We start from the raw sequence: 27,375 nt of genomic DNA on the forward strand, positions 1-27,375 counted from the left end.
CATGCTGCTCTGCATTCCACATTCCACGGCTGCATTGCTGCCACGCCCACAACTAGCTTGACCGCGCATTGCAAGACTCTCAGCACTTTTCGTTGGCAAGCGAGGCAGCAGAGGCAACAAAGTTTTCTGATTTCGATTTTTATTGCGGCCAAAAACCGAGCAACTATTCCCAATATGCAGCCATGGAGATTGCAAGGGGTGGCAGGAGCAGGCAGCAGACATAGGAAAAGGGGAATAGAGAGAGGGGCAGAAAGCGCAAGCGGGTGGAACTGGAGGTCGGTTTCTTGGCAACAATTTCATTTTGGAGGCACTTGACTGCTGCACCCACTCTGCCTCTTCCCTCCTCCCTCAACCGTCTCTCTTCACTTTCCACTCACATTTCCATTTCCATGCCAACTCTTGACTTTCCACCTGGCCGAATGTTTTGATTTTGGTTCTAACTGCACCTGGAATTCCCTTCGTATGGCTACACACGCAAGCAGCAGAAGCAGGAGGGACGAGGGGAGAGTCAACTGAACCACTTGAACCACAAAATCCACACAAACATTTCTGCAACGCAAAACTTTTTCCTATTTCCCTCCTTCTCCTTCTCCTTCTCTGCATAATTTAAAATATTAACACGAATTTATTAAAACACCAGTCGAAGCAACTCGTGTGACTTTTAATCAGCAGAGGATACGCCACCTACCACTCACCCTCCACTCACCCTTCTCCTCTTCTCGATGTGCGTTTCTGTAAGCTGTTAATCTTTTTCCAACTTTGTAATTACTTTTGCAGGCAGAAACTTTCTTTGAGCAGCACATTCTGAAATTATTTTTGAAACAAACAACAAAGCCACTCAACCACAGCACCACACACTCTCCCCACTGTCACCGACCACTCGACTCCTAACTAAATCACTTTCTATTCAACAGGACGCAGCAGCTGGTCAGCCGGACAACCAGTGGAGCAGACGACACAAAAAGGCCACCAGGACAAGCTGGACTAAGAGGACAGCCCGGACACATGCTCGACACCAGCAACTGCCATTGCCACTGGCTACTGACCAACGGGCGAGACGTTGCCAACGTGACGAGCTAAGCCACCAGCAGGAGTAGCAGGAGCAGCAGTTGGTCAAGAGAGAAGCAGCCACAGAAGAGGGCAGAAGCTGGCCAATAAAAAAGCTAACGAAATTCAGAGTCAGATGCGAAAATGCTGATGGCGCTTGCAGTCGACAGCCGAATTCAGCAACAACAACAACAACAACTGCAACAACAACAGACGCAACCGCAACAAAAACAAAACTGGAAAAGTTGAACGGGGACAGAGGCTGCAGCGGCTGAAAAGTTCCAAAATTTACCAGACACAAATTTCGTAGAGCTCTGCTCGGCGTCGCTCGTCGCTTTGTGGTTGCATCCGGAACTGTTAGCAGCAGTTGCCGTATTCGCAGCCGTAGCCGTAGCCGTAGCCGGAATTTGATTTTAACGCATCTTTTAGAGCCGCGTCGCCTGTTTGCCAACTGGCAGCATCTGGTAACTGGAAACCAAATCACAACTGAAAGGAAGAGTGAGTCTCGTCTGTGCCTGCGGAACGCTTCAATGGTCACACATTGAAATTGGCTGCCGCACAGCCAAAGGGGCGCTGCACTCCCCCTGAAATGAGCGCCAATTGGGGCGTCACATGCACTGACAAGTTATTAACTGCACACATCCCAGGCAGATAAGCATCTCCCGCTAAACAACACTAACGAGAGCAACTCCCATTGCTCACCATGGCCAACAGGAGCAGCCGCTGCCTGCTGCTGCAGCTGCTCTGGACAGCGCTGCTCTCTTGGCAGTTGCCTGCGGTCAGCGGATATCTCAACATTTTCATCAGTCACCACGAAGTGATGAAGCTGATGGGTAAGTCTATAGATACATATATGCCCCACATATTGGCAGTGGCGCAATCTCATTTCGATTCGAAAATAATCGTCGGCGCCAACTCAGAGCTCCGCCCCACTGATATGATTAATAGCCGAATGGCAAAGTGCGACAGGACAAATTCATTGCTCCTGAGCAGCAGGAGAAGCAAACAAAACAAGTTGAGGCGGGGGCTTAGGCACAGAGCACGTCGCAGTCATTAATAGTTCCGAAATAATTGTTGACCATGACGACGACGATATAGAAGAGGCAGAGGAAGAGAAGGACGCGGGGTTGGACGACCACAAAAGTTACGCGAAAACACGGAAGAAAACAAATCCACACAAATCGATTTCCGGCCGTGGACGGAGCCACCCTCGCACCTTTGCCACCCTGTTGACAGCTGCAAGTAGTCCGCCTCCTGCTCTCGCCCAGTTGCCCCACCCTCCTCCTCCCCCTTTCTATGCTAACGACTTCACAGTCCGGTGCGGCGCATTTTGTTGTTTGTTTTGCTGTTTTGCTGTTTTGCTCAACGCGAGGCCTCGTTATTGATGGCGCCAGCCATTCAAGTGGCTCCAGATCGACCTTGTGCCAGGCCCAAGCCCAGCCCCACTCCCCTAGCTCCTACCCAATTCATGTCCTCGAGAATAGTTACAGTAATAGGCATTCATTCGGCGTGCCAAGGCGGAATGACGTCGTGTTGCTTGCCTCTCGTTGATTAATGGTTCATGGCTCCAAAATGTGAGCCAAGGCGGTTCCTACGACTCTCTTACTCTGCCTCCCTCCCTCTAGCCAAGAGTCCATCATTCATGCGTTGGCTGTGCACAGCATTTTCCGGCACTTAGCTGTAATTGGAGCAAAATGCTTCAATCTCATTATGCAGGCTCAATCGTAGTCCCAGTCCCAGTCCTAGTCCAGTTCTCCGGCTAATCGCCAAATCACGGCACTTCAATTAGTTGAACAGCATAAAAATAATCCACACAAGTGCCACGCGGATCCCAGATTGATGAATGGCCAAAGAACTTTGAGCTGCAGCTGTCGCCCACGTCACTGGGTCAGCTACTCCAGCTCCTCCTCTCCAGCTCTCTCTCTCTCTCTCTCTCTTTATATCTCTCCTTTCTCTAGTTCACTCTGAGATTGCATTCGAGTTCGCTGAGCCATGCGCTGCTCACCCTGGCAATTGACACTTCACAAAGCATGCGCTGGCCCCTCACCCCCCTCACGTCTTTGAATGCAAATCGGATTTCATTAGCGACAGCTCAAAGAGTCTTCCACTTTGCTTGTTGCTCTTTGTAATTTCCTGTGCTATGCGCGATTCACACAGCTTCCTTTTCTCACTCTTCCCCATCATCTTCCCCTTCCGCAGAGCTCGTTATGTTTTTAACGACCAGTTAACACCCCCTCCCTTGTAATATTTGCCACCCTCTGGGCCTGTTTTCCATTTCAAAATTAACAAGCAGCATGAAATCAAACAAACTGACCCGCCCACTCCGCCAACTGCGACATGCCATTGCATGATTTATTTCCCGGGCTCCTCATCTGCCCCTGCATGTGTCTCTATGGCTATTTGTTCGAGTGGAATGTGTGTAACGGCTGCATGACCCAGCTCCCGTTCCAGTTACCGCTCCGATTCTCCCTGTTTCAGTTCAGCTCCTCGTCCCTTATTCAGCATACGCATTTCTCGAATAACTTCACTGCCTGGCAGCTCCTTCATTGCGTGACTGTGATTGACGTGATGCATTCCCACAATAAAAATCGAGTACAGCATTCGCTCTGCTATTTCAAGCGCCGTCCCCTGCCTCTGCCTCTTCCTCTTCCCCTCCCTGCTCCTCTCGACCCTCAATTTCTTAGTTTGTTCCATACAGCGAGCTGTAAACATGAGTTAAACGATTTCTTTTCTGGCTTCTCCTAACTACACTGATGTATGTGTATGTGTGTGTGTGTGTGTGTGTCTCGATTCGATGGAGAGACGACAACATTAAAATTAAATATTTTTTACGCTTTTGCTGAAGATTTTCCGCTCTGCCCTCCATTGCCTAGCGTCGTCCCAGCAACGAGCAGTTCTCGACCCACAGTTGCCAGCGACACCAGCTTCACGTACCAGTCGGGGAGGGTTGCCCCACTTACCCACTCCACCTCCTCCTCCTCCTCCCTCGTGCTGTGCAAGGGTGCGTAAAAATGCAATTTCAACAAGTTTCACTTTGATGTGCACATTTCTTGAGAGCGAACAGGAACCCAAAGCCGAACAGGACTTGTTTCTAGGTCTAGAGCATGCTCCCACCTTTTTGGCTGAAAATTTCCCTTTAAATTAAAAGTTAATGCAAAAGAAAATTATTTTTAATGAATAGAAAACAGCCCGAAAATCGCCGCAATAATAAAGCAACCCTCGACCTTTTGCGCCCTCTCTCTCTCTCTCTCTCTCTCTATCTATCTGTATCTCTCTATAGAGCTGGGTCGATTCAAATTACTGCTGAGCAAGGCGAGAAAAGCGAAAAGAGAAGGCGTGAACAATTCTTAAACTGTGCCAATTAAACGTCCAGCTCGATTCTGATTCAAGGAGCGAATGCGAAGGCTATTCAGGGAGCTGCATTCATTGTAAAGGGATAAGCCCTGTCGAGGTGTCACCTAGACAGCAGAAGATGGGAGAGAGGAGAGATGAGATGATAATTTCAGGGAATGCTCGGCGTTGCACTGCTCAGCTAATGACACTAATTATCCTCTTAATCTTTTATGCAAATTGTGTGATGCCATTGTCAAAGCCAAGCCGAGGAGCCCTTCTGCCGATCCTTCTTCATCTCTCTCCATCCAGCTGCTTCAACTCTGCCAGCGAGCGTCTGCGGTTGCAGCGTCACGTGTGTGTGGCGGAGCCATTCAGACAATCGCAGGTATTATAATTATGGTGGAGAGCAAGGGGAGCACAGGGGGAACTATCTGGGACAAGGCACTGGGACGACTCCTGAACGAGCTAAAAACTTTGCAAAGCGACGGCAAAGTTGGCGCTGTGCAAGGCGCGTGATATGAAAGACGGCCAAAGTTCGAGTGAAGAAGACTTGGACCCGTAACCAAGTTGGCTCTCCTTTTTATCTCCGCTTGCAGAACGAAGCGGATCCCACGAAAATTAAAGTCGTTTCAGGCAGTAGCTTAAATTCGCCCAAGAGGCCAATCGAAAAGCTGAAAGTCTCTTTGAGAGTGAATCACATTTGTATCCAATCAGAGCTGAATTAATTAAGCCAGAACAAGTGCATTTCCTCCCCCTTTCCCTTTGTGGTTGAACAAGGTGTACTTCCCACTCTGATAGCACCTTGTCTAACCTCCCGTCATTCTTTTCCTAGGACTCAGCTCGAACTAAGTGACATTGTCCTTTTCGTGTGTTTGTGCATTTTTAATGCGAGCCACTTTGAGGTTATGTTTGTGTTTTTCGTCTCGTCTGTGGCGCATTTCCCAAAATGGATGAATAAAGAGGGATCAAAGTAGAGTCAATTGCAGTCCCTCTTCTCTCTCCTCACCTCTTCTCTTTTTCTGTGCAGTTTGCCAACGAAAACCGGAAAATGTAAAGGAAAAGTAGCACACTTCGGCTGCCTGGAGGATAGTCAGCGGGGTGCATAACAATTTCGAATTCAAAAACAAAATGAAACTGTGAAGAAAAAGGGCGTAAGAACTGGGGAAGTTCTTAGACGAAAAATGCTTTTTCTTGTTCTATAATTGGATTTGAAATTGTTTTAAGAACGCAGAGAGCGCTGTGTTCCGTCTCTCCTAAATGCACGCACATACGCGCTTCTTTCCTTCTCCTCCTGCCCCTGCCGGAAACGCAACACTCAACATCCGGCACAGACGCATAGTCAAAAGATGAATGGCAAACTTAAGAGGAGGAGGAGGAGATGAAGAGGAGGGCTGGCAGTCAAGTTAAGGAGAGTAAACAGCATTTGCGACTTTCAATGCAAAGCAAGGCCTGATCCCAGGAAGTAAATGATGCAACACAAGATGATGATGAAGAGGCAGAGGCAGAGGCACAGAAAACAATGAAAGCGGATGAAGAAATTTAATTTCACGTCTTTTTAACTTGAACAGCTCGTCTTTCACTGGCAATAGAGTGAGGGACGGCGGCTTGGAGCTCCCAGGGTCGGGGTCAGAGATTAGGACGTCCCGAAGCTAGTTAAAGTTACACAAAGCGAATCATGAAGATGAGTTGGTCGCTGTCTCGCCTGGTCTCGTCTCGAATCGAGTTAGACAACACTTGACACCTTTTAATATCTCGCCCCACCCACACGCAAATCCCTTCGTTCTCATCGTCCCCGGGTGTCTGTCGCACACCATTTGAGGCAGAAATCGAGAGCGAGAACCAATTGACGCCCTTTGCATTGTCGCCTGCTGGTGACGGATTCGATTTCGATTATTATTGTGTCTTGGTTTTTGTTTACCGAACTTCGCTCACCCACCGCTCGCAACCCGCCAACTTCCACCCCCTTGCATCGTTGAGGAAATCAATTTCCGTTGAAGCTGAAAGGTATATAGAGCGGGAGGGTGGAGAACGAGAGAGCCATCAACTGCGAGGAAAGTAAACAGAGAATGCACAAAGTTTGCACAGCAGTAGAAAATCCCGGGAAGGGACTCGAAGGGAAACTGTAACAAAGCAAATTGTGAAATAAACTTTCTCTTTATAGCTGCAATGCATCGGAAACCTAATCTCATCTTCGCTATGCTCTTTACTCTCATTCATAGGGCTGGAGGCGGATTTGTTCTACGTGCACGAGGGCGCCATTAACACATACGCGATGCACTTCACCGTTCCCGTCCCGGCAGACGTTCACGAGCTGGAGTTCTCCTGGCAGAGTCTCATCAGCTACCCGGTAAGCCACCTACCCACCTCTCCTGCCCGACTTGAAAATTTGATTTGCACTCCATTAACTGGCCAACTCACTGACAGCTGCGCTATACAATCAGCATCGAGTACGCCACTGACCAGGACGCACTGGGCACGCCCACGCTCAGCATTCCCCACAAGGGCATAGTGCCGCAGGAGATCGAGTCGTTCCTGGTGTACCTCCCGTGCACGGGAAACGTGAGCCTCCAACTGCCGGTCAATGTCAACATGGTGGTACAAGGACCTCCCCGGTTCAACGACACCCGACTCCACTTCAAGCGCAACAAGATCTGTGCCAAGGGTAAGCTCCCAATCGTCTGCCATTACCAATTGTCATTCGCTTATATCTCCCTTCCATTGCCATAACTATTCCAGGCATCTCGCCGGAGCCGAATCAGTCTCCTGCGCCTGCCCACGCCCCTTCCCAGGGACCGGCTCTGATGAGCGCCGCTGCCTGTGCCTTGGGCCTAGTCCTGGCCGTAGGCCTTGTGGCCAGCATGATGTATGTTCGGGCTCGCAAGCAGCTGCGCCAGGATTCGCTGCAGTAAGTCTGATTGATTGGCACATCAATTTAATTATCTAGCTAACTGTTAACCCTTCATTCTCATTTAATGCTCAGCACCAGCTTCACTACGGCGGGTTATGGCAGCCATCAGAACGTGTTCATCCGCCTTGATCCCCTCGGACGACCGCCGAGTGCCACCGGCTCCTATGCGACCATTGCCAGCCTCAACAAGTATCCAACGGAGACCAAAAAGTCCTGCAGCATATTCGACCGTAAGTTTTGGCCCTCTTCAATAACACCCTTCCCTTTTCATCGACCTTCGAACTATTCATTTCCCTACAGGCTTCCGCAGCTCACCCACGCCCACACCCTACGCCACCGCCCTGCTGCCCATGGGCGACCAGGCCGGCGAGACCATTTACTCGAAACCAGAATCGGTATGTCCCTCGAGGATTTCCTACTACGCCTCCTCGCAGCTAACCCAGGTGAGTCCCAATCTCCATCCATCCATCTGATTCTGTGGCCACATGAATTACCTCCAAGGGGGTTGCATCGAGCCACCAACTGCCCTCAGGTAAATCAATGCCTTTGATATGTTGCGACACGTGCCAGCCACAAATGGATATGAATCCCGTTGATGTTCGCTCGCTCGCTCGGTTGCCTAGGCCACCAGATCCACTCCGCTACCACAGCAGACCAGACGATTGCTCCCAAGGCAGCAGCAACGTCTGCGTCCACATCCACATACAAATCCCGACTCGAGCCACCTTTCCACGTCGATAAAAATTAAATTCTAATTTATATTTGCTTGCTCGTCCCTTTGTTTTTCTTCCAGTTGAGCTCTCGCTGGGCGCAAATTGGCAAACTAAATTTAAACTAACCAAAAGCCGCAGATGAATCCCTATGAGGCAGCTATCAAACCTTAAGAATTATCTATTGCGAGTCCTCTCAAATTAATTTTACGAGACCCCAACGAAGCTTTTTTGCCTCCTCGGTTTCTCTTTTTATGTATTCTGTTCTTGGAATCCCTCTGACATTTTAGCTTCTTGGCCTTGGCAAATCTGTCGCAAATTAGAATAAATTATTTAGCAGCTTCTTCTTTGCCTTTTCTCTTGCAAAATCAGCGTTTACATTTTTCCTAGAAAGAAAAGTGTGGCACCTCCTCGCCCACTCTGTCGCCATTCCCATGATTGTTTGGGTCATTTTCGTCACCATCTCGAGACGCCATTTCCATCGACGCATAATTAAATATTCAATTTCCATGGAGACTCCTTTGCATTTTTATTTGCTGCTTATTCCTCAACATTCCTCCAACGGAGGCCAGGCCTCTGCTATTCGCCCAAACGATTTCTGTTTGTTTAGACTTCAATTTCATCCTCATTATGGCAACCGTTTCGAGCCATTTGACTGGGGAGCAGCTCGGCACTCGCCTCGCCTCACACATGGTGTCTCTCTCCTCGCATGGATATCTGGGATATCTGGATGTCTGGGATAATGCACAGCACCAAGAGTCATATCCATTTGCCGCTATCTACTGCCAAGGGAGAGGGCGGGGCATTAAGTGAATTTATACAAAAGTGGAGCCCCAAAATTGCATATGGCTCTTGTGTATAAAGAGCGGGGGCTGTGGGTGAAGGGAGTGTTTGCCATAATTATTGCTGTTCTCTTGTTATATCCCCAAACCACACTCAGACGAGTGTCTGTGAAGCACTGGGCAAAGGGAATAGGCGAGGGGGCTGGCGAGCTAGGAGCGACGCACTCATTTAGTCAAACAATTATATCCAAGTGCACACACACACACACACACACTGAAATGTTGTCGGCTCTGGTCTGCTCACTTGTGTGGAAATATCTCATTTGTGTGAGGCTCCTTTGCCAACAACATGCCTCTCGCTACCCCTTCCTCTCTCCCCAGCCCCAGTGACTCCCTTTTGATTCCATTAAATCAGTCTATAAATGTTGGCCAAATTGCTTTAATGTTCAGCGAAAGTTTAGCTAACGACTGCGGGGACTAACGTACAACAACTACAGCCCAAGCCAGAGGGACGAAGGGTAAACAACAATAAAAACAGCAGCGAGAAGAAGCAGAAGAAGAAGCGAGACTACAGCTGCTGAAACATGACTTTGTGCTTGTTTAGAAACACTTGCAAAATATTATTGCAACAGCAACAACAAAGGTCCTCAATAGGGGAGGGAGAAGGGAGAAGGAAAGGGAACCACTGACTGCGGGGAGTCAAAGCAGGAGCTCGCTGCTGGGATAGCTGCACACGCGGCAACAAACATAGAAAGGCATTAGGATATTGGATCAGGACTAAGCTCAAGTGGTTTAGGGAAGAGACATCAAAGAGAGAGAGAGAGGATAGCATAAGTGGCTGCTGCGGTTGAAGATGTCGAGAGCAAGCACCAGAAGCGAATGGGTTAACTAGAAGGCAGCAATAGAGTCAGCTCCAGCTCCAGCTCCAGCTCCAGCTCCAAGCCCCGCCTCGCATTCGAATGGCATCATTTGAGCGAGGCGAAGTTGTAAAAGTGCGTGAGGCAGAGAAGCGGAAGATAGGAGAAGCAAGGCAAAGTTGGAAATTAATTTCCATGGAGCACGCCCTGGCTAGAGTATTTTATGGAGATTACGAAGAGAGTCGTGCAACCTGAACAGGTGCTAATTAAAAATGTTGTCGTCGCCCCATTAAAGAAATTTGTAAATCAACCTGCAAATGACGCGCGCAGCATGCGAAAAGCTAAGCCTAGGCACAAGCCAAACGATGGAAGGGATAGGGGATAGCTGTGCCCCCCCTATGGGGCAAGTGGAGCCACTGGGGGTGCGGCACGTACGCCCTTAATGGATTTTTCACTGTTGTTCTTTTGATTAAAACGCATTATTTACATTTGCGACAAAGTCAAAAGGGGAGGGCGGGGTATATAGGGGATAATTTAATGTGCGACGGGGCAGAAGTCTAGCCGGGTGAGGGGAAATAGAACAGCGGGAGGTGAGAGAACGGTCCTCGGCAAAGGTTGACAAATTGCGCAACTGTCAGTTGAATTTAGTTTGGTTTTTGCATGCGGATCTCGTTGGGCTTTTTCTTTTTTTTGCATTTGTTTCTTTTAGCTTAATCTGCCTTTGCTGCTGGCTGGGCAGGTTTTAGGATCTGCTGGTGCAGTTCCTGCCAGCCCAAAGTGCCAGAGTGCCAAACTATGGCGGATGCTTTTGTCCGCCATTACACTATTGATTGCTTCCTGTCAGCCGCAGAGCGAGACAAACGGAAGTCGCCAGCGGATGTTGCCTTTGTTGCCCAGTTATCCTGTTATCCTCCTGTGGTCCTGTCGCGCCTGGTCAGGCTGACCGACATGGGCTTTTGTGTGGAATTCGGCAGCACTTCACATAAGCAGCTAACCAGTGAACCTTCCGCCCTTGTGGCATTCGATGCGAGATCCGTGGAATACCGTGAACCCGCGGCTTTAACGCCCTTCACTTCACTCATGGCTGCTGTGTGTGTGTGTGTGTGTGTGTGGGGTGTGTATATGTGCATGTGTGTGTGTTTGCCATTGATTCCATTGCGGTCAAGTAGCATAGAAGCTGACGTGAGGGGTTCAGGGAGGAGGCCATTAAACGCACTGTTGTACGTCTGCTGACAGCCATGGGTGGGGCACTCAACGGGAATGACAATTGTAATGAGCCAGAGGCCATGATTAGCAAACTGTAATTGAAGACAAGAGTCAATAAACTGAATCGAAATGGGGTCAAAACTTTAATCATTCGATACACTTTCGAGTGTTTGAGCAGCTCTTCCGCTGGCAGCCAGGGCAAACTCCAATAATAAATTGGAAAGCGAATGGGGGGCAGGCAATTAAAAAACGAAGAAGAAGAAAAGGATAAAAGTAAAATAACCCCCTTCCCCCAACTATTGTATCGATTAAAGTGAGGCCAATCGAAATGCGATTATGGCTGACATGTAATCATTCAATATTCATGAGTGTACTCACATCCAATCGCTACACGAACGGATACCCCATCAATCAACTCGGAATTGCCGTTGAGTCACATTACGTGCATACGAAATACTCACGAAACTAATTGCATCAAAGTGGCCGAAGCGAGGAAATTCGAGTGGACTCCGAACCGGATGTGCAACAAATTGTATTATGGCAGCCGCTGAAGCGGATTCCCAATCAACGAGCTGCGATATATCGAGTGTATACGTGTATATAGTATATCGTAATGGAGAGCGCGAATTGGTCAAATTGGTTGTTAATCATATGAATTCAAGTTGATTGCGCACAATAAGAGGCCAATAGACGGAGTTTAACTTGCAAAAAATTGAGGCGCAGCCAACTTAACAAGCCTTGGAATATATGTACTCGTCGTTGCCGGATGGTTTCATTTGAGACTTAAAGTAAAATTCGGCAGGTAAATGAATAAATCATAAAACTATTACTAGGTATTACCCTTATTATTGTATAATAATCATTTGAATGATTCGAACCCTGACCCCGTCTCATGTAGGCTAGGCAAATTGTGCAACTACAAATTGTTAATTATTATAAATAGTTTGCAATTTACTTTAGGCATAAATTACAAATTGAAATTGAAGTGCGTGTGCTGGCTCCATGGAGACACGGGCCGCGTGTTACCTAGCGACACCTGGTGACTAATTTATGTTCATTAAGCAGGCGTTAAGTCGCCTTGAGAGCAGCTGCCGTTGTGCTCATTTGCATACATTTAGAGGCTGAGGGGGAGGGCTGACGGCTGAACGCTAGGCGATTGCCAAAAGCGGCTCACAACATGCACATGGAAAGAGACAGGTGCAGCGAGAGAGAGATGGAGAGAGAAAGAGGTGACAAACCAAAATGTGTAGTTCGTGTAATTTTGGGGTCGTTGGAGCTGCTGCTCTTGGCCAGATTAATATGCAAATTCGTGTAGCCAGCGAAAGGTGCAAGCGAAAGTGGGAGATAGAGAAACAGAGGCGGAGTTGGAGCTTTAAGAGATTACGCGCCTGTAGCATGTACAGCAAGTGGCAGGTGGCAAGTGGCAAGTGGCAAGTGGCACGTGGTGTGGGCCGTGGGGCGTGTGGCAGCGAGGCAGACACAAAAAATCAATTTGCAGCGCGCTCAGCTCGACATAAGCTCGTCTCGCCCCCTTTTTTCGCACTCTAATTTGTATGTAGTGCATTTTCGTGTTCATGTCCAGGAAATGGCGAGCATTAAAGCTGAGGAGCTGAAGAAAACTAAAGCTTAACCAATACACGGCGACAGCGATAGTGTGGCAAGGCTTTGTGCTGGCTGGTAATCAGCTTGAGAGCTTTGCTGCTCGGAAAACCCATTTCACAGCTGCGTAGGGTTTTGGCTGCTGCATAAAAACTCGCGCTCAAATCCCATCAAATCCATCAAAATCATTTACGCAAATCACACCGCACAGGAGCCAGCGAAGGAGCAGGAGCAGGAGCAGGAGTAGGAGCAGGAGCGGGAGCAGCAGCAGGAGCAGCTTAGGTCAGGCACCATCAATGTCAGCTGCATTTGGCTGTGATCCAATCAGGGATCCACGGGCAAAACTTTATTAAAGAGCAGCTAAAAACAAGGCGCCAAAAAACTGACAGCAGCAACAGCTTATGCTATAGGGAGAGCGCTACGAAGACAGCCAGACTGTCATACAGAGAGAGAGAGAGAGAGAGAGAGAGAGGCAGACTGGCTGGCAGTCAGTCAATTGTAGTTGTAGTTGCGTGGCTGCTTGCTCGAAAGTTTTAATTACACGTTCGCTGTGCCACGGGCTACAGGGAATTGGGGAGACTGGGACTGGGACTGGGACTGGGACTGGGACTGGCACTGGTCTGGTACTGGGGGATTGCCCGCTGCTCCAGGGCCAACAACAAACATTTTTGGCATGGCTGCTCTTCAGAATGTTACGCCTGTTTGGCCTTGGCTATTGCTCGCTTCGGCTGCAGTTGCTACCGTGCGGTTGCTCGTATTTGCTAGGCGACAGAGATTTATCACTCCAAGGGCAGGAAACGGGCGTCGGGACGAAAGGATGCAGCAGCAATAACAATCAACATTGTTGGTTCACTAAAGAGTTGAGCAAAGGGAAGCAGGGAGTTAAAGGAAAGTTGAGAGGCAGATAAACTAAAGGCTAAAGGCAGGCAGGAGAAGACAAGTTCAAAGTTTTCCAGAGCCTTGCTATAAAGATTGAAATGATGTAATGCTGAAATGATAAAAGGAGAAGGAAGAAGGAAGTCTTAATATGAGAATAATTTGAGCTTTAATGTGGCATTTATAAAACTTAATTTCATTAAAGCAGAAGAACTTGTGTTATATTCATAGATATACAGTGTAGTAGACACATTCCCTATTACTCCCTATTAAACTCTTTAAGCCTTGATGATTTGTAACTCTTTAAGCAACCCACTGAATCGGCAATCGCATTCTGTGGGTGACTGCAGCAGCAGTTGGATGATTGGGTGGTTAGTTTTTTACTACAGTTGGTTACATTCCGTTGCCCAACACTGTAAACAAGCGACGGGGCTTGACGAGCAGCGAGAAGCGAGCGGAGGCAGTGCGCGCGGTTTGTCAGCTTGGCACGCTGATGATGGAGTGCGGCATTGTTGCATTTTAATTGAAATTTCTTTGTGAACTTGCTGCAGCAGCAGCAGCAACAACAACAGCAGCAGCAGCAGCAGCAACAGCAACAACAACAATAATAACGAGCAAGCAGTACAGCAACAACATAAACGTGTCGCCAGCAATCACACAGCAAAACAACAACGCCAAAGTAGCAATAATAATGAATGAATAAAACGAATAACAACAAAGAGCAACAGCAACAGCAGCAACATCAAAAACAACAATAACAATTGCTGTGCAGCCTTATTGCTGCTGCTGCTGCTGCTCTTGATGTTGCTGCTCCTGCTGCTCCTGTTGCTGCTCCTGCTGTTCCTGTTGCTGCTGTTGCTCCTGCAGTTACGGCTTCTCCTATTGCCTTCGTACTCCAGCTGCCCATTGGTGGCGTCTGCACTGACAACGAATCAGCCAGGCAACTTTATATTGAGGTCGGGGTCAACATTAAGAGACGGAGCAGGAGCTGGAGCTGGAGCAGGCGTTGGTAACGTTTGTATTTTTGCGGCACAACGCAAATATAATAATAAATTTCGCATATTGCTGCCGCTTCAGCTATTATTTTTCATAAATGAAACTGTTGTCAATGGGATGTTGCTGCTGTCTGTTGTTGCTGCTGCTGCTGTCTGTTGTTGTTGCTGTTGTTTGTTTGGTTTTTGTCACCGCTTTATTGTTTTTACCGCCCACAGGCTGAATGCCAGGCAATGCGGTCAGTTTATTGTTTACCAGATATGCCGCCACAAAAACTCGGCCCAGACGAGAAGAGAGAGGGAGGGAGAGAGAGAGAGGGAGAGAGTGAGGGAGCAGAACCTGCGCTGCTGCTGGCTGACTGGTAACCACGTAATTTGCCGTCTGATGAAGATTTACGACATGAAAGCCACAAAATAAACGCCAAAACACATACATACATAAAGCAAAAAGCCAATAGACTAGAGGGAACAGCTCCCTGTCCGCCATTCCTAACCAGCCCCTGCAGCCCCCACTCAAGTGGCGCTCTTCATGATGAATGCGCTGCTGCGGCACACCAAGACCAAGTGCCTCCTGGTCTTCTAGTCTCCTACGAATGGGGCAGCCTATTTGCTGCTGCTGGCCATTTATGTAAATTAAGCAACAAAATGCACAGATTTGTCTTCTGGTTTATTAGCCAAGATGTAGCTGGCTGCTTTATGGCCATAACTCACAGGCAGCCAGCAGAGCAGAGAAAACAAAAAACAATTGCAATTGGGCCCTGGAGATGTAACAAACTAAAAGTCAAAGAGAAAGTTGTCCACAGATGAAAACAAATTGTGGGAGTGTGGGCGTGCGGGCGTGCGGGAGTGTGTGTGCACTGAACTAAGTGGGCGCGCCACGCCTACATATATGTGTATCTGCCCTTAATGGCAACCCTATTAGCCAAGGCGTAGACGGGGATTGGAGTGAAGCTGATTAGGAGCTCCGACAACTCCAGTTGCTGCCACGCCTCTCCTCCCACTGTTAACCCACTTTGTCTGCTTATGAATACTTTGTCCAATAAATAATTCATGCTGCAAGTAGCTGTAGTTGTCTGCCCGGAAATGCCACCCAGGGCGAGGCTTGAGTGGCCAAGTGGGCGGATGTGCACGATTGTGAATGATGTGGGAAATATGGGATGTCGGATGTCGAATGGGAAAGGCGGATGCATGCAGTAGGGCACTGGAAGAGCGAGAGAGAGGGAGCGGGGGAATGAACACTCTCGGACAGACGGATATGTAATGCAATTCACGAAACCAAATGAACGGTTTCAGCAGCCTGAAGTACAGCAACTAAGCGGATAAAGGACTACACATGTACCCAAATGGGATAGGAAGTGTGTGGAAATTAATGCAGATCATGTGCAGAGGGAGTGAGAGAGACAATTGTAGAGAGAATACCAGAGTAGCAGTTAGCAATTCAGATAACTAATTACAATTGTTCTCCATAACAATGAGCCGAAATGCCAAATGATGAACTCTAATCGGCTCTCAATTGAAATGCAGTTAGAAATTCTGATAGGGGATTAAGGGATAATGCATATTGCTTAAGTGGAAATCAATTAATAAAATATTCGACTAAAATGCATTTAGAATTTGCAGCTGATTCATATGATGAGTATGTGGCTAAGGAATGAATGACTGAAATAAAAAACCTAATGCAGATGAAAGCATATAAAGCTGAATCTCTTATCTGAGTATAGGTAAGAACTCTTAGAACTCAATCCCTATAAGAACTTGAAGACAATGTTATAGAGTAATCGTAGATCATTGATATCTAAATATATAAATCTAAAATTCATTTAGAACCTTTGCTTCAATCAATTCAAGACCCATTCTCAGTTGTTTACACACTTTGACACTTGGATTCATTTATTATCACACCTTAATCTCTGGGCCAACAAGATGCACACAAGCACAGATCGTGAGGGGCGAAGGCTGTGCACAGTAATTAGTTCGTAGTATTATGTCTTAGACTATGACTAGGTAAAATAGTGTTTTAAGAGGGGCAGATAAACTCGTTTGGCTAGTTGTTTGCTTTGAATTCGGGTTGGAGCAAGTGAAGAGTTCAGATTGGCTAAATTCCATTTTCGAGGTACTACTGCAGTTGGCTGAGCGCTTGGCCGGCATGCCGTTTGTAGAGCATTAGCGATATGTTGACCAGACATGGGGCAGCAAGCCAAAAGAGCCGCGTGCCAATGCCCGTTGCCTCACGATGGAAGATGCCAGCGGCGCCACCTCGGCCCGTATTGCAGAAGGACTCCTCGCAGCAGGAGGTGCACGCATAGAGCTTGGTGCGCTCCCCAATCACAATGCAGCCGGGCTCACAGTTCACAGTGCAGCGACGGTCCAACGACCACATCTTGGGCGAGCTCGTTGAGTTCTCAGTGCTCGTGGTGTACGAGAAGCGTTTGACCTATCGAAAGAGAGAGCAACGATTAGAGTATAACTACTCCATGTACCCTATTTAGTTCATACCATGCAGATAAACTCCTCGCCCTGGCATTTCTTCATCAAGGACGTGTCATTCCGTTCGAGCACATCCACACAGCCCGGCCCATCGTCCATGGTGTCGCAGGCATAGCACCAGAGCTTGTTCACCCGCTCAATGGCCGCGGCGGTGCGATGTATGTGCCCGCCACTGGTCAGCGAGGTGCTCAGGCTGCCCGCGGAGTTGGGTCCCGATGCGGTCGAGCTGCCTGTGGTGGAAGTGCCAGTCACTACACCAAGCAAATACAGAACTTTATTGATTTTCTACCCGTCGAGGTGTAAAGGTCGCTTCACTTACCGTTGTTGACGCAAGCCGTGAAGACAATGGAGCAATAGGTGAGCACTAAATAGGCGAGCGTGAGAGGCGCTCTGGACATATTGTGGCCGCCAATTGGACCACGATTGGATGCCTGCTCCGCCAGCTGGAAACCCTATTCTATAAAAGACGAAGAAAACTTGTTGTTTATGTGCGGAGGCCAAACGACTTCATTTGACAGCGAATGTCAGAGTCGTAAGAGCTGTCAAAAGGGAGACATGCGCACTGGCTCTAGTGGGCCAACGCTTAGCAAAGACACAAACCCGGTGGCAGCAGCACGAACCAGTTGAGAGTTTTACAGGGAAAGAGTATTTAGTGGGAATGGGATCTTCAATAGACAATGATAAGGCGCTTCGTTTAGTCGATGGACCCAATCAATTACTTCTGCTTAATTATTGGGCTAACATTCAAAATTTGGACAAATCAATAAACAATGAAATCTGTAACACATTCGGGCCTCAATAGAGACGCAAATATTGTAGGGCCTGGCGACTTTGCATGGGATAGAGCTCGCCTATGTTGTACATGAGATCCACAATGTGAGTGGGACGCAGCATGCGCCAGGGCATAAATTTGAGAGTCTTCTGGTCACAATGGATATCCTTGTCCACCTCCAGAGGCAGCGGCACCTCGTTGTAGAGCATGCGGCCATCGACGCTGCGCTGCAGGGTGCAGGGCAGGCCAATTTGATCGGCAAAGCACTTGAAGAGGATGGCGCGCTCGAACTGACAGCCGCTGTGCACAGCGCCGATCGGAATGAAATTGGTGTGTAAGGTATGACGAAGATGCTCCAGGTGACAGCGCACCGTGTGGCGCGAGCACTCTTCCGTTGTGTTTATATCCAAGATCTTGATGTCCTCGCCCATGACGCTGTTCACGGCTTCGGCTATAATCTTGCTGCGCTTGGCCACATTCTCAAAGTCGATGCTGCGTCTGATCTTGTCCGGATTCTCTACAAGGCCATTCAACTAGACGGCGAGATATTGTTAGCTAGGTTTAGTTGGGCCTAAAATACTCACGGCCAAGGTCTCGTTGAGTGCTTCGAGGTACACCGGCAGCTTGTCATCAGCTGGCCGCTTGCAGTATTCCCAATTCTGATCGCCCGCATTGTCCACATCATGCAGGCAATGGGTGGGCACACAGACAACGTCCTCTGCCAGTGCTGTCGGTCGGTCGAAATTAACCACCAGCACCGCCTCCAGAGGCGAGCAATCGTGTCGCAAAATGTTTTGAAAGCAACGGAAATCTTCGAACTTACGCTTCGACACATAGAAATCTTTGCCAGCCGTAATATCCGTAAAGCCCAAGTAATTGCGGATGCAGAACTTCATGGTTGGGCACTTGGACAAAATGCTCTCAATGGCCGGACCCCAAGTGGACACACAGAACGCGTGCTTCTGGAAGAGCATCAATCTGTAAGGAAGTAACTGCATGAGTTTAAGGGCCAGCCAGGGGGATTGCTTAACTTACACCTCCAGAATGCCTCGATCGATGTAGGCATCGACGAACTCATTGAAACGTGTTGTCTGCAGTATGAAATTGGTCACAGCTGTCTTCACCAGATTGGAGAGGGACTTCAGAGCGCGCTTCATTGAGGAAATTATGTAATTTTCGAGCAGAACCTCTCGAACAGGTTGCTCGTCAATAATAGTGCAAAGGCAGCGAAATATGTTGTGGACCAATATAGAATGAGCATACGAGCGCTGTTAGAAGAGTAGACAGTCAATCGATTTTTATCGACATATGTATATATATGTTTGTATATGTACATCAACAAATTCGATAGCTCAATGTCGATAGAAGTGTGTTTATCATGAAATGTATATACATATATGTAGATAGAAGATATTTACCATAAGTAGCTGGGCAATTTGTTCAGTGAGTTCTGTATTTTCGCCAATAGTCGTACGATACTCATCGTTGTCAGCCAAACTCTCGATAATCGAAAGCAGCGATAGTATTAGATCGATCGATAGCTCCGACAGCCCCTGCTTCAGAGTAATTACCAAGGATTCCGCGATGTTCAGTTCCATTAACTGCTCAGCTGTAACACGGAAGGCGTTAACCAATAGACTCCCAATCAACTCGGCTGCCTGTTCTCGTGTCTTAATGGACACGTCAGGTGCACGAAATAGGCTAATGAGCCGGGACAGAGCTCCATTCTCATACTCGGCAACAAAGGCGCGCAATGCCTCTGGATGGGCGATCAGGCGAATGATACCCATGATAACAAATGGGGCTGGCTCCTGTTTGCTCTTCATCAGGCACTTGATGAACATGTCCGTAATGTTGGCCTTATGGATGCGTGGCAGATATTTTTGATACTTGGCCGCCTCGGCGAATATGGAGATGATGGCGCAGACGACTTCGGGTGGCAGAGTGTCCATAATCTCCTTCAGATTCTCCACCATCTGGTCGAAGAGATTCTGCTCGAAGAAGAGCTTAGTCATTTTTTCCGAACGCAAAGCCGTGGCCAGCACCTCAATAATGCCAAGGGCATCTGGTGCCTTGGGATCTAGGCAGAAGGCCTTCACCAGCTGCTGGAGCACGAAGAAACAGCGATGAAGGGGCTCGAAAACACTTTCATCGCTGGTATCGGCCAACAGCGTCTTCAGCACTTTGATGGCCGCCAAACGGATCTCGAGGAAATCATTGGTCAGCTCACAGACAATGCGATCGACGGGGAATCCCGGAAGTGTGGTAAACTCCAGCATCTCCTCGGCGCTTTGAACTTGGAGAATCTTATGCAATGCCTCAATGGAATTGAAAACCGTATCGGGATTATCCGAGCTAATGAATATGTTCTTGAACTTTTCCAGGAACTCAATATTCTCAATTATACTCTGTGCGACCTTCGGATCGCGAAGACACAAGTTGACTATATAGGTCAGATATTCTATGCAGAACTCATCGTTCTCCTTTAAATAGAATCTAAACGCCACGTCGAGTAGCGTTGTCGTCTTTTCTGTATCGTATTCCCCCAGTTCCGTGTTATCCAAGATGGCAGTGATAAGGAATAAGGCAAAGCGTCGGATTATAACACTCTCCGCATCGATAAACAGCTCCTTATCAACTAGGCTCTCCAGCAGTAGCTGTTGCTTTAGCTCCAATACATTTTCATCCTGTTTGCGAGCAAACTCCGACAAATGACTGAGTACAACTTGAAGGACGGGCTCCTCCTTGGAGCCAAGCAGCAATAGGGATGTCTCCAGATTTTTTATAACAACACTCAATGGGCTAAACGAATTTTCCGTGAGTTTTCCACGATCGGGATATTTGGAGCGAGCATCGTAAACTCGCTTCGTTTCGTTCGACATTTTTGTTTAACAATAATCATTTAAATTCTCTAAAGATTTGCATATGTTACTGACTGAAAAAGCATTGAAGGACCATTTTATCAATATTTTTTAAAATTAATAAATTCGTACTTACCAATATATGTACATACAGAGATGCTCAGTAATCACTTGCAATCAAGTATTTTTAGGCAGTAATGTGAGTTATTACAGGCCAAGCAGAGATGGGCAGATGGTTGGATGTACAGTTAACTTAAATCTGAACTTCTACTCTTATCAGAATTCAAGGTTTAGGCGGGACGATGGTTCCAAGCAGGATGCTGGCCCCAGTCATTCCATTTGAGACGTTAGCTCCAGGCAAAAAGTCATTCCATTAAAGATATCTAACATTCACTACACATAATTAACCATATACTATTGTATTACACTTCACATTTAATATGTAACACTCACATTCGAGATCTACAGACAGTAGGCGTCAGCAAATTTTACTGTATTATACAGTAGTATAGATGTGAATAAATAAAATGTAGTCAGTCAGTCTACGGCACAGCCACAGGCGGACCTGATTATTCATCATAAAAAAAAAATATATATATTATTTTTTAAGATTCAATAAATTCGAGATAGTCTTATAGCAGTCAGCAATTGTCATTCGTCAGGGACAAAGGAAATGAGCTTCAACTCTCTTTACATTTACGGCATAAATAACCTTTTACTGAAAAAAAAAATACTGGCATATAAAAATTAAATTTTACTCCATTGCATATTTATTTATTAAATTATAACTACAAGTTTCTTACGAATTATTGAATTGAATTTTGAATTTAACCGACAACAGTTGTGATCGATGCTGCATTCGCAGCAGGTTGGCAGCGCCGTCAATTGAAAAAGAGAAACACATTAACGGCAGCGCGAATGGGGTGGAAAACGGAATGCAAAAGAACGCGACGCTTGTGTTTGTTAGCTGGCGTTTCACAAGAAAAAAATAAAGTAAGCTGCGCTGCGTACAATTTGAATTAATTAATAGAGAAGCTAAATTAAGAGAATAGGCAATCAATTTAAAAAAGAAAAATCGGTAAAGTGAGGAGCTGGAAACCCAAACACAATGGTCAAAAAGGTCCGGGCGAATGCGAAGCGCAACAAAAAAACTAAAGAAAAAGAAAACACTGTGGAGCAGGGCAGCCCCGATGCGGTGGCCACAACGAAAACAGCCGCGGCCCACGGCAGCAGGAACAACGGCAATACCAGCGAGCAGCGGTATGCAGGCCATGGGCCAATGTATACAATTCTCTCGAACGCGCAAAAGTCGGAAACATTTCACAAGCGCTACATCAAGGAAATGAAGCAACTGTACTCCAAGGTAGGTTGCAGTGAAAGTGGACTGCTGGGTTTGAAGTCTAACTGTAAATGTATAACTGTGCTCTCTTCCAGTTGGATCACGATGCCTTCATGTACACATTCATCCAAATGATCAAAACGATTCTGGAGGCGGACGATAGCAATGAGTACGGCAATACGGCACTCGCCTTCTGTGCCAAGTTCGTCACCAGCTTCGAGTCGGAAAAAACACATCCGCTGCTGGCCGAGACCTTTTCGTGGCTGCTCTCGGTGAGTGTCTACTGTACTTGCTTATCGATTACGTTTTGTTTACATTTTGATTGTTTGCTTTTTTCGCAGACAATTTCGAATAGCCCGCACATACGCTATCGCATATGTTTCTTTGTGAATCTCATCCTTAAGCATCTCGGACCGTACGCCGCTCTCGATGACTCCCAGTGCGATCAGATTCTGTACTATATGCTGGAAAGGCTGAAGGATATATCGCCCAGTGTGCGGAAAGAGGCGGTACTTGCCATGCAGCGTCTCCAGGTGCCCGATGATCCCAACGATCAGGTGCTATGCGCCTATCAGTACCATTTGAGCGCGGATCCCTCGTCCAGTGTGAGGCAGTGCATCATTTCGTGCATGGGTCGCAATTACTTAACAGTGCCGCACATACTGCAACGGCTGTGGGACGTGGATGAGAAGGTGCGTCGTCATACGTACATCAACATGTGCAACTATCCAGTGCGCTCCTACAAGGTGTCTCAGCGTTTGACGCTCCTTGAGCGCGGTCTTAACGACAGCTCCGAGAATGTGCGCAAAAATGTGATCAAGTACATGCTGAAGGCCTGGGTCGAATCATACCAGAATAACTATGTGAATCTAGTTGCTGCTCTCAAGCTGGACTCCACCGAGGAAGAGCTGTTGCGCTTTCGACGCGTGGCTCGCCAAATGCTGTTCGTGATCTTCGAGCAACACAAGGACTATACGGATCTGCTCGCCCAACTGCCGCTCACCGAAGACTGTGAGCTGCACTGTTGCGTGCCACGAGAGTCGCTCACCGTCGAGCTTGTCCTCTATTGGCAATGCCTCAGCGCCTACTTGCAACAGGTCCAAGCTGACGAATTCGAGCAGGTGCTCCCAGAGCTAAGCATCTTCTGTGACTATGTTAAGCAGTGAGTGACAATTGTATACACATATCTTGGATGCGTGATTAACTGACCCTTGCTCTCTTTAGATTCTGTCAATTCCAGAAGCCAGATATGGACAAATTTGCTCAGATCGAGTTTCAGAGCATGCTCCTCTCGTTAGTGGAAATGCTGGAGACCTACGATCTGGGCGATGAAATCGGACGTGACAATCTGAAGGAGCTAATATCGCATCTGCTGAGGGAATGCCGGCTGGATCCGAAAATCGTGGCCGTGCTGGTGCGCTGCATGGAGCGACTGGAGACCGATGTGGCCGCCCGTATGCAATATTTTCTGACTATCATCTATGACATATGCGAGCTGAATACCAAGCAAAACGATTTAGTGCACGATCGGGAACTGACGGATATGTTGCTTGAGAATGTGGAGACATCGTTGGTCATGAAGATCAGATCGCTGAAAGTGCGAATTCTCGACCTCGAGGAGATGGAGGATAACTTTGCCATGCAAAAGGAATATATGCGTGCTCAGGCGATCAACAACGAACGAATGATCCTTACTGATGAGTATAGGGATTTGATACAGCCGCTACTCGAGAAGCATGGACAGCTGCAGCTGCCCACACGGCCCAAGCTGTCGAAGCAGGAGCGTGTACTCAAGGGATTGTATATATCCTTTTACATGGTCGCCTCTGAGCACGTACACAACCTGAATCCCAGCCTGTGCAAGCTTTACAAGGTAATGCAGCTCTCTCTCTCATGATTTGTTACCAAATATTTGAATTCCAATTCTCCTTGTAATTGTAGGACTTCATTTGCCGCCACTTGCCTTCAACGGAGCAGGACATCTTCGAGTGGTCCATGAAGTGCGGCACCACGTTCAGCCTTCTGTACGAGGCGTACACCAAGGAAGTGTTCGATGTGCTTGTCGAAGAGTTCTACAAGAACAACAATTTGCGCCTTTGCGAAATATCCGCGCAGTGCGTTTGCGAGCAAATGGATCACTACGGTATCGACTTCTTCATGGATATGGGTCAATCCGTCGTGGGTCCCAAAACGAAGCGGCGGCTCCTGTTCACGAGGCAGGACTTTGACGGCGAGGAGGACATAAGTCAATCGCAAAGTGGCGATCAAAATGCGGACATCATTAGCATGATGGGCTTCTTTGTCGAGAAGGTTGTGGACAAGAACATCCTGCTGGCCATTGTGCGCGGCTTGTGTCGCCTGGTTCTGCGTGGTCAGCTGGACAATCGCCCTGAAGTGCTAGAGAAGCTGCTCAAGCGCTACTTTAATCCCAACACGGGTAAATGCCACAGATTTCGCAATGATTTCGGAACTTATTCGATATTCTATTGTTTCTTAGAGCCCATAATCAACCAGGTGCTTGGCATGTTCTTTGAGAACATTGTGGAGCAGAAGCTGCAGCATTTACTGGAGCCTTGCCTGCTGCCGATCGTGTGGTCTGTGATGAGCTGCAGCAACGATTCGCCGGATCATGTAACCAAGTTCTTCATCGATCTCACAACACAGGTGTCGAGTACGCCCCAGAGCAATATACACAATCGCATCGCGCTCAGCTTTCTGCACTACATTCACAACTTCTACACGGAGCGCAAGGATATGTGTCGCCTGCTGACCAAGGAGCTGACCACGCTCAAGCTGAACGTGCTCAACAACTCACAGTTGAAGGACGAAATGCAGGAGCTGGCCGACAAGTTGATCAATGTAAGTGAATTGAAATAGTGTGCCTTAACTCTTGACTGAATGAGATTTGTTTTGCAGAGTGATCTGGAGCCACGCATGATTAGTAGCATTGAGGACTTTAAAAGTATGCTAAATGGCAGCTTCAAGCCGCCTGCCCGCAAGACCGATGACAATGACAGCGAGGCAGACGCCGAGGAGTGCGAGAGTATCGCAGCCACCACAGTATCCACATCGGACGGCCCTGCCCAAGAGCCTGCGGCGCCAGTTGTTGCCGAAAGCGAGGTACCTACACCAGTGGATAAAACAACAGAAACTGCAGCAGTCACAGAACCAGCAGCAACAGAGGCAGTGCCTGCACCGGCTGCGGCTGCAGCTGCAGCTGCACCTGCAGAACCTGTGCTAACCACTTTCGGGGCCAATAATGAGGTTGGCTTGCGCTTCTTGCGGCGTTCGCTCTACAACTCGGATAGCGAAAGCATAGGTGAATCAAAATCGCCAACACCAACGCCAACGGCAGCGGCAGAGGCGGTGGCGTCAGAGAGGCAGAAACAGCAGCAGAAGGAGGTCACAGAAATCAGTCGTCGCCATCTGCGCAGGGATAAAACAAAGCAACAGCTAGAGCGGGCACTAGCGCGTGCCTCAAAGACGCCTGAAAAGGAACCTGAAAAGGAACCGGAAAAGGAACCTGCAAAAGTCGTGGCTGCAATAGCAGACGAAGAGGATGACTATGTGGATGTAGAATCTCAAGGCGAAGGCGAAGTCGTAGAAGTTGTTAGTCCCGTTCAAAACCAGCCGGTAAGAATTTTTCAAATCGCAGTCTTTAATGCTAACCTAAGTAACATTTGACGTTCTATTCCGTGCAGCACAATGAATCGGAGGAAATAATCGTGGATTCGCCCACAACCGAATCGCTAGATGCAAGCAGATCGGTAAATGCAAGTCACCTGCGTCTGCGCTCGATGCGCAATCGCAACGCGAATGGCAACGCGCGCAATACGCCAGCGGGCAGCAAAGTGAGTACCACGCGCTTGCGCTTGCAGCTCTAGGCAGTGCGACAGGTCCAATCCCAATCCTCGGGCCAGAGCCAGATCAAGAGTAGCAATAGAAGAGAAGAGAGAGCAGAGAGCAGAGAGCAGACAGCAAGAACGAATCGTAATTCTTTTTAGTTTAAAATGTAGCCTGTAACAAATTTTGATAATCCAGGATAAATCCTGAACATTGTTTAATTTAAGCACAAATGATAAACGATATGCACTTAGCATTGACTGAAAACAAAAAAGATGAATTTAAAAAACACGTTTTCAAACATTCAACAAAACAAAAACGTTGTTTTCTTTAAGCCTCGGTCTAGTAACACAAGCTGTGTATATTTATAAAGTTGTATGTTATTTAATTAGTGCTAGATAGTTAGCCTATTTCTATTAGCTTTTCTGTTTAACTTATCTTATTTTGTTTCTTTTGTGATCCTGTAGCGCAAAGTGCTTCATCTCGATATACAAACGCCGTTGCGCAACGGACGCAAACGTGTCCTGCGCAAATCGCTGATTGCAACGCCGACTGCGACGCTGGCTTCATCGTCGCCATCCACGGATTCGGGGAAATCCTCTAAGCGCATTTCGCCACTCCGCAAGCAGCAACGACTCGACGCCAAAGCGACGCCCCGAAGACGCAGCAGCGTGTCAATGGCAACTCCGGTCGAAAAGACGGTACCAGCATCAAAGAGCACAGCGAGTCCCACGGACAGCAGCTGCTCCTCCATCAAGGAGAACACAGCACCTACATCATCTGTACCTGCATCTGTATCTGTATCCGTATCCGCGTCAGCAACAGCGCCAGCACCAAAGTCCAATCACAAGACGCCGCAGCCCAGCAGGAGGCGCTCCGCATCCCATCTGAGCAGCAGCACGCCCGTGAACAGGATACTAACGCGTCACTCGGCGCGCAAGCTGCGTATGAATACCATGTGCATGACCCGCAAGAGGTTATCCCAGGAGCTGAGCATGACCGAAGGACATCTCAAAGTGTCCACACCCAAGCGCGTGCGCCAGGACAAAACAACACACAAGAAAAACAAATCCAGCGAACGTGCCGCAGCACACACAAGCAATTCAAAGAGCTCCACGCCGCGCACCAGGGCGAATGCCCCAGAAGCCCCCATAGCAACCCGCACCCGTCACAAATAGTCTCCATTCCTCTGACCCCACCCCTTCTTTCTGTGTAATGTATTCGATTAAGATATATTTAAATACTTTGTCTCTGTTTTAAATGTTCATTAACCCTGTAAGCTTCATGTATAATACGTGTCATGTTTCAATATACTTATTTAAAACAAATGTGAGTCCTGCGAGATCTATATGTGTCTATCTGATTAGGGATATGCTTCAATAAGTATTACAAGAATGGTCCCCCTTGCGGTTCAGATTATGAGGTCCTTGATCCTTAGATGACCCCATAATGTTTTGATGGCGATTCATAGCCGTTCTTTTCAGGATACTAACGCACCAAGTTTTTTCATCCTGCGCCAGGATTCGGCCGAGTTATAGCTAAAAAACTGAAACGTTGTTGCCCAAAAAACAAAATTCGTTGCATACTCTAGAGGGCAACCCTTTTAAAATGTTAACTAAAATTCAGCTGAAGTACCAGGCGAACAGAAATCTCCAGCAAGCAACCAAGTTTAAGCGAACAAAAATATTCGTTGCATATCCTCCAGGGGCGAAATGGACCGTTGAGTTTAAACCAGCATTTGAACTTTTATTTTACCCGCCATG

At 47.7% G+C, this 27,375-nt stretch overlaps 4 protein-coding genes across 5 annotated transcripts; 2 read left to right on the forward strand and 2 right to left on the reverse strand.

Annotated features, from left to right (window-relative positions):
- Positions 1-1,034: 1,034 nt before the first annotated feature.
- LOC115565534 (uncharacterized) lies at positions 1,035-21,505 on the forward strand. 2 transcript variants are annotated; one of them, XM_089261894.1, is made up of 7 exons: positions 1,035-1,880; positions 6,600-6,727; positions 6,805-7,042; positions 7,117-7,285; positions 7,361-7,518; positions 7,589-7,731; positions 21,272-21,505. In XM_089261894.1, exons 1-7 carry the CDS (start codon positions 1,751-1,753, stop codon positions 21,275-21,277), a joined length of 972 nt encoding a protein of 323 aa, XP_089118020.1. In that variant the 5' UTR covers positions 1,035-1,750; the 3' UTR covers positions 21,278-21,505. The 2 variants fall into 2 exon arrangements, with proteins under 2 accessions (XP_089118020.1, XP_089118019.1); XM_089261893.1 differs by lacking the exon at positions 21,272-21,505 and adding an exon at positions 16,171-16,300.
- Positions 16,171-17,326, reverse strand: LOC108653673 (uncharacterized). The gene is made up of 3 exons (XM_018104337.3): positions 17,117-17,326; positions 16,807-17,048; positions 16,171-16,744 (listed from the first exon to the last, which is right to left on the reverse strand). Exons 1-3 carry the CDS (start codon positions 17,193-17,195, stop codon positions 16,427-16,429), a joined length of 639 nt encoding a protein of 212 aa, XP_017959826.1. The 5' UTR covers positions 17,196-17,326; the 3' UTR covers positions 16,171-16,426.
- LOC108653666 (uncharacterized) lies at positions 17,491-20,537 on the reverse strand. Its single transcript, XM_018104325.3, has 4 exons — positions 18,988-20,537; positions 18,605-18,837; positions 18,154-18,547; positions 17,491-18,102 (listed from the first exon to the last, which is right to left on the reverse strand). Exons 1-4 carry the CDS (start codon positions 20,449-20,451, stop codon positions 17,593-17,595), a joined length of 2,601 nt encoding a protein of 866 aa, XP_017959814.1. The 5' UTR covers positions 20,452-20,537; the 3' UTR covers positions 17,491-17,592.
- Positions 21,326-26,940, forward strand: Cap-G (Chromosome associated protein G). The gene is made up of 9 exons (XM_018104339.3): positions 21,326-21,793; positions 21,865-22,041; positions 22,111-22,931; positions 22,994-23,642; positions 23,711-24,206; positions 24,267-24,628; positions 24,686-25,402; positions 25,471-25,620; positions 26,080-26,940. Exons 1-9 carry the CDS (start codon positions 21,539-21,541, stop codon positions 26,788-26,790), a joined length of 4,338 nt encoding a protein of 1,445 aa, XP_017959828.1. The 5' UTR covers positions 21,326-21,538; the 3' UTR covers positions 26,791-26,940.
- Positions 26,941-27,375: the final 435 nt, after the last annotated feature.

Source organism: Drosophila navojoa, chromosome 5 (genome assembly GCF_054131105.1).
Source record: "Drosophila navojoa isolate 15081-1374.11 chromosome 5, UAZ_NAV_1.0, whole genome shotgun sequence".
Classification (NCBI taxonomy): domain Eukaryota; kingdom Metazoa; phylum Arthropoda; class Insecta; order Diptera; family Drosophilidae; genus Drosophila; species Drosophila navojoa.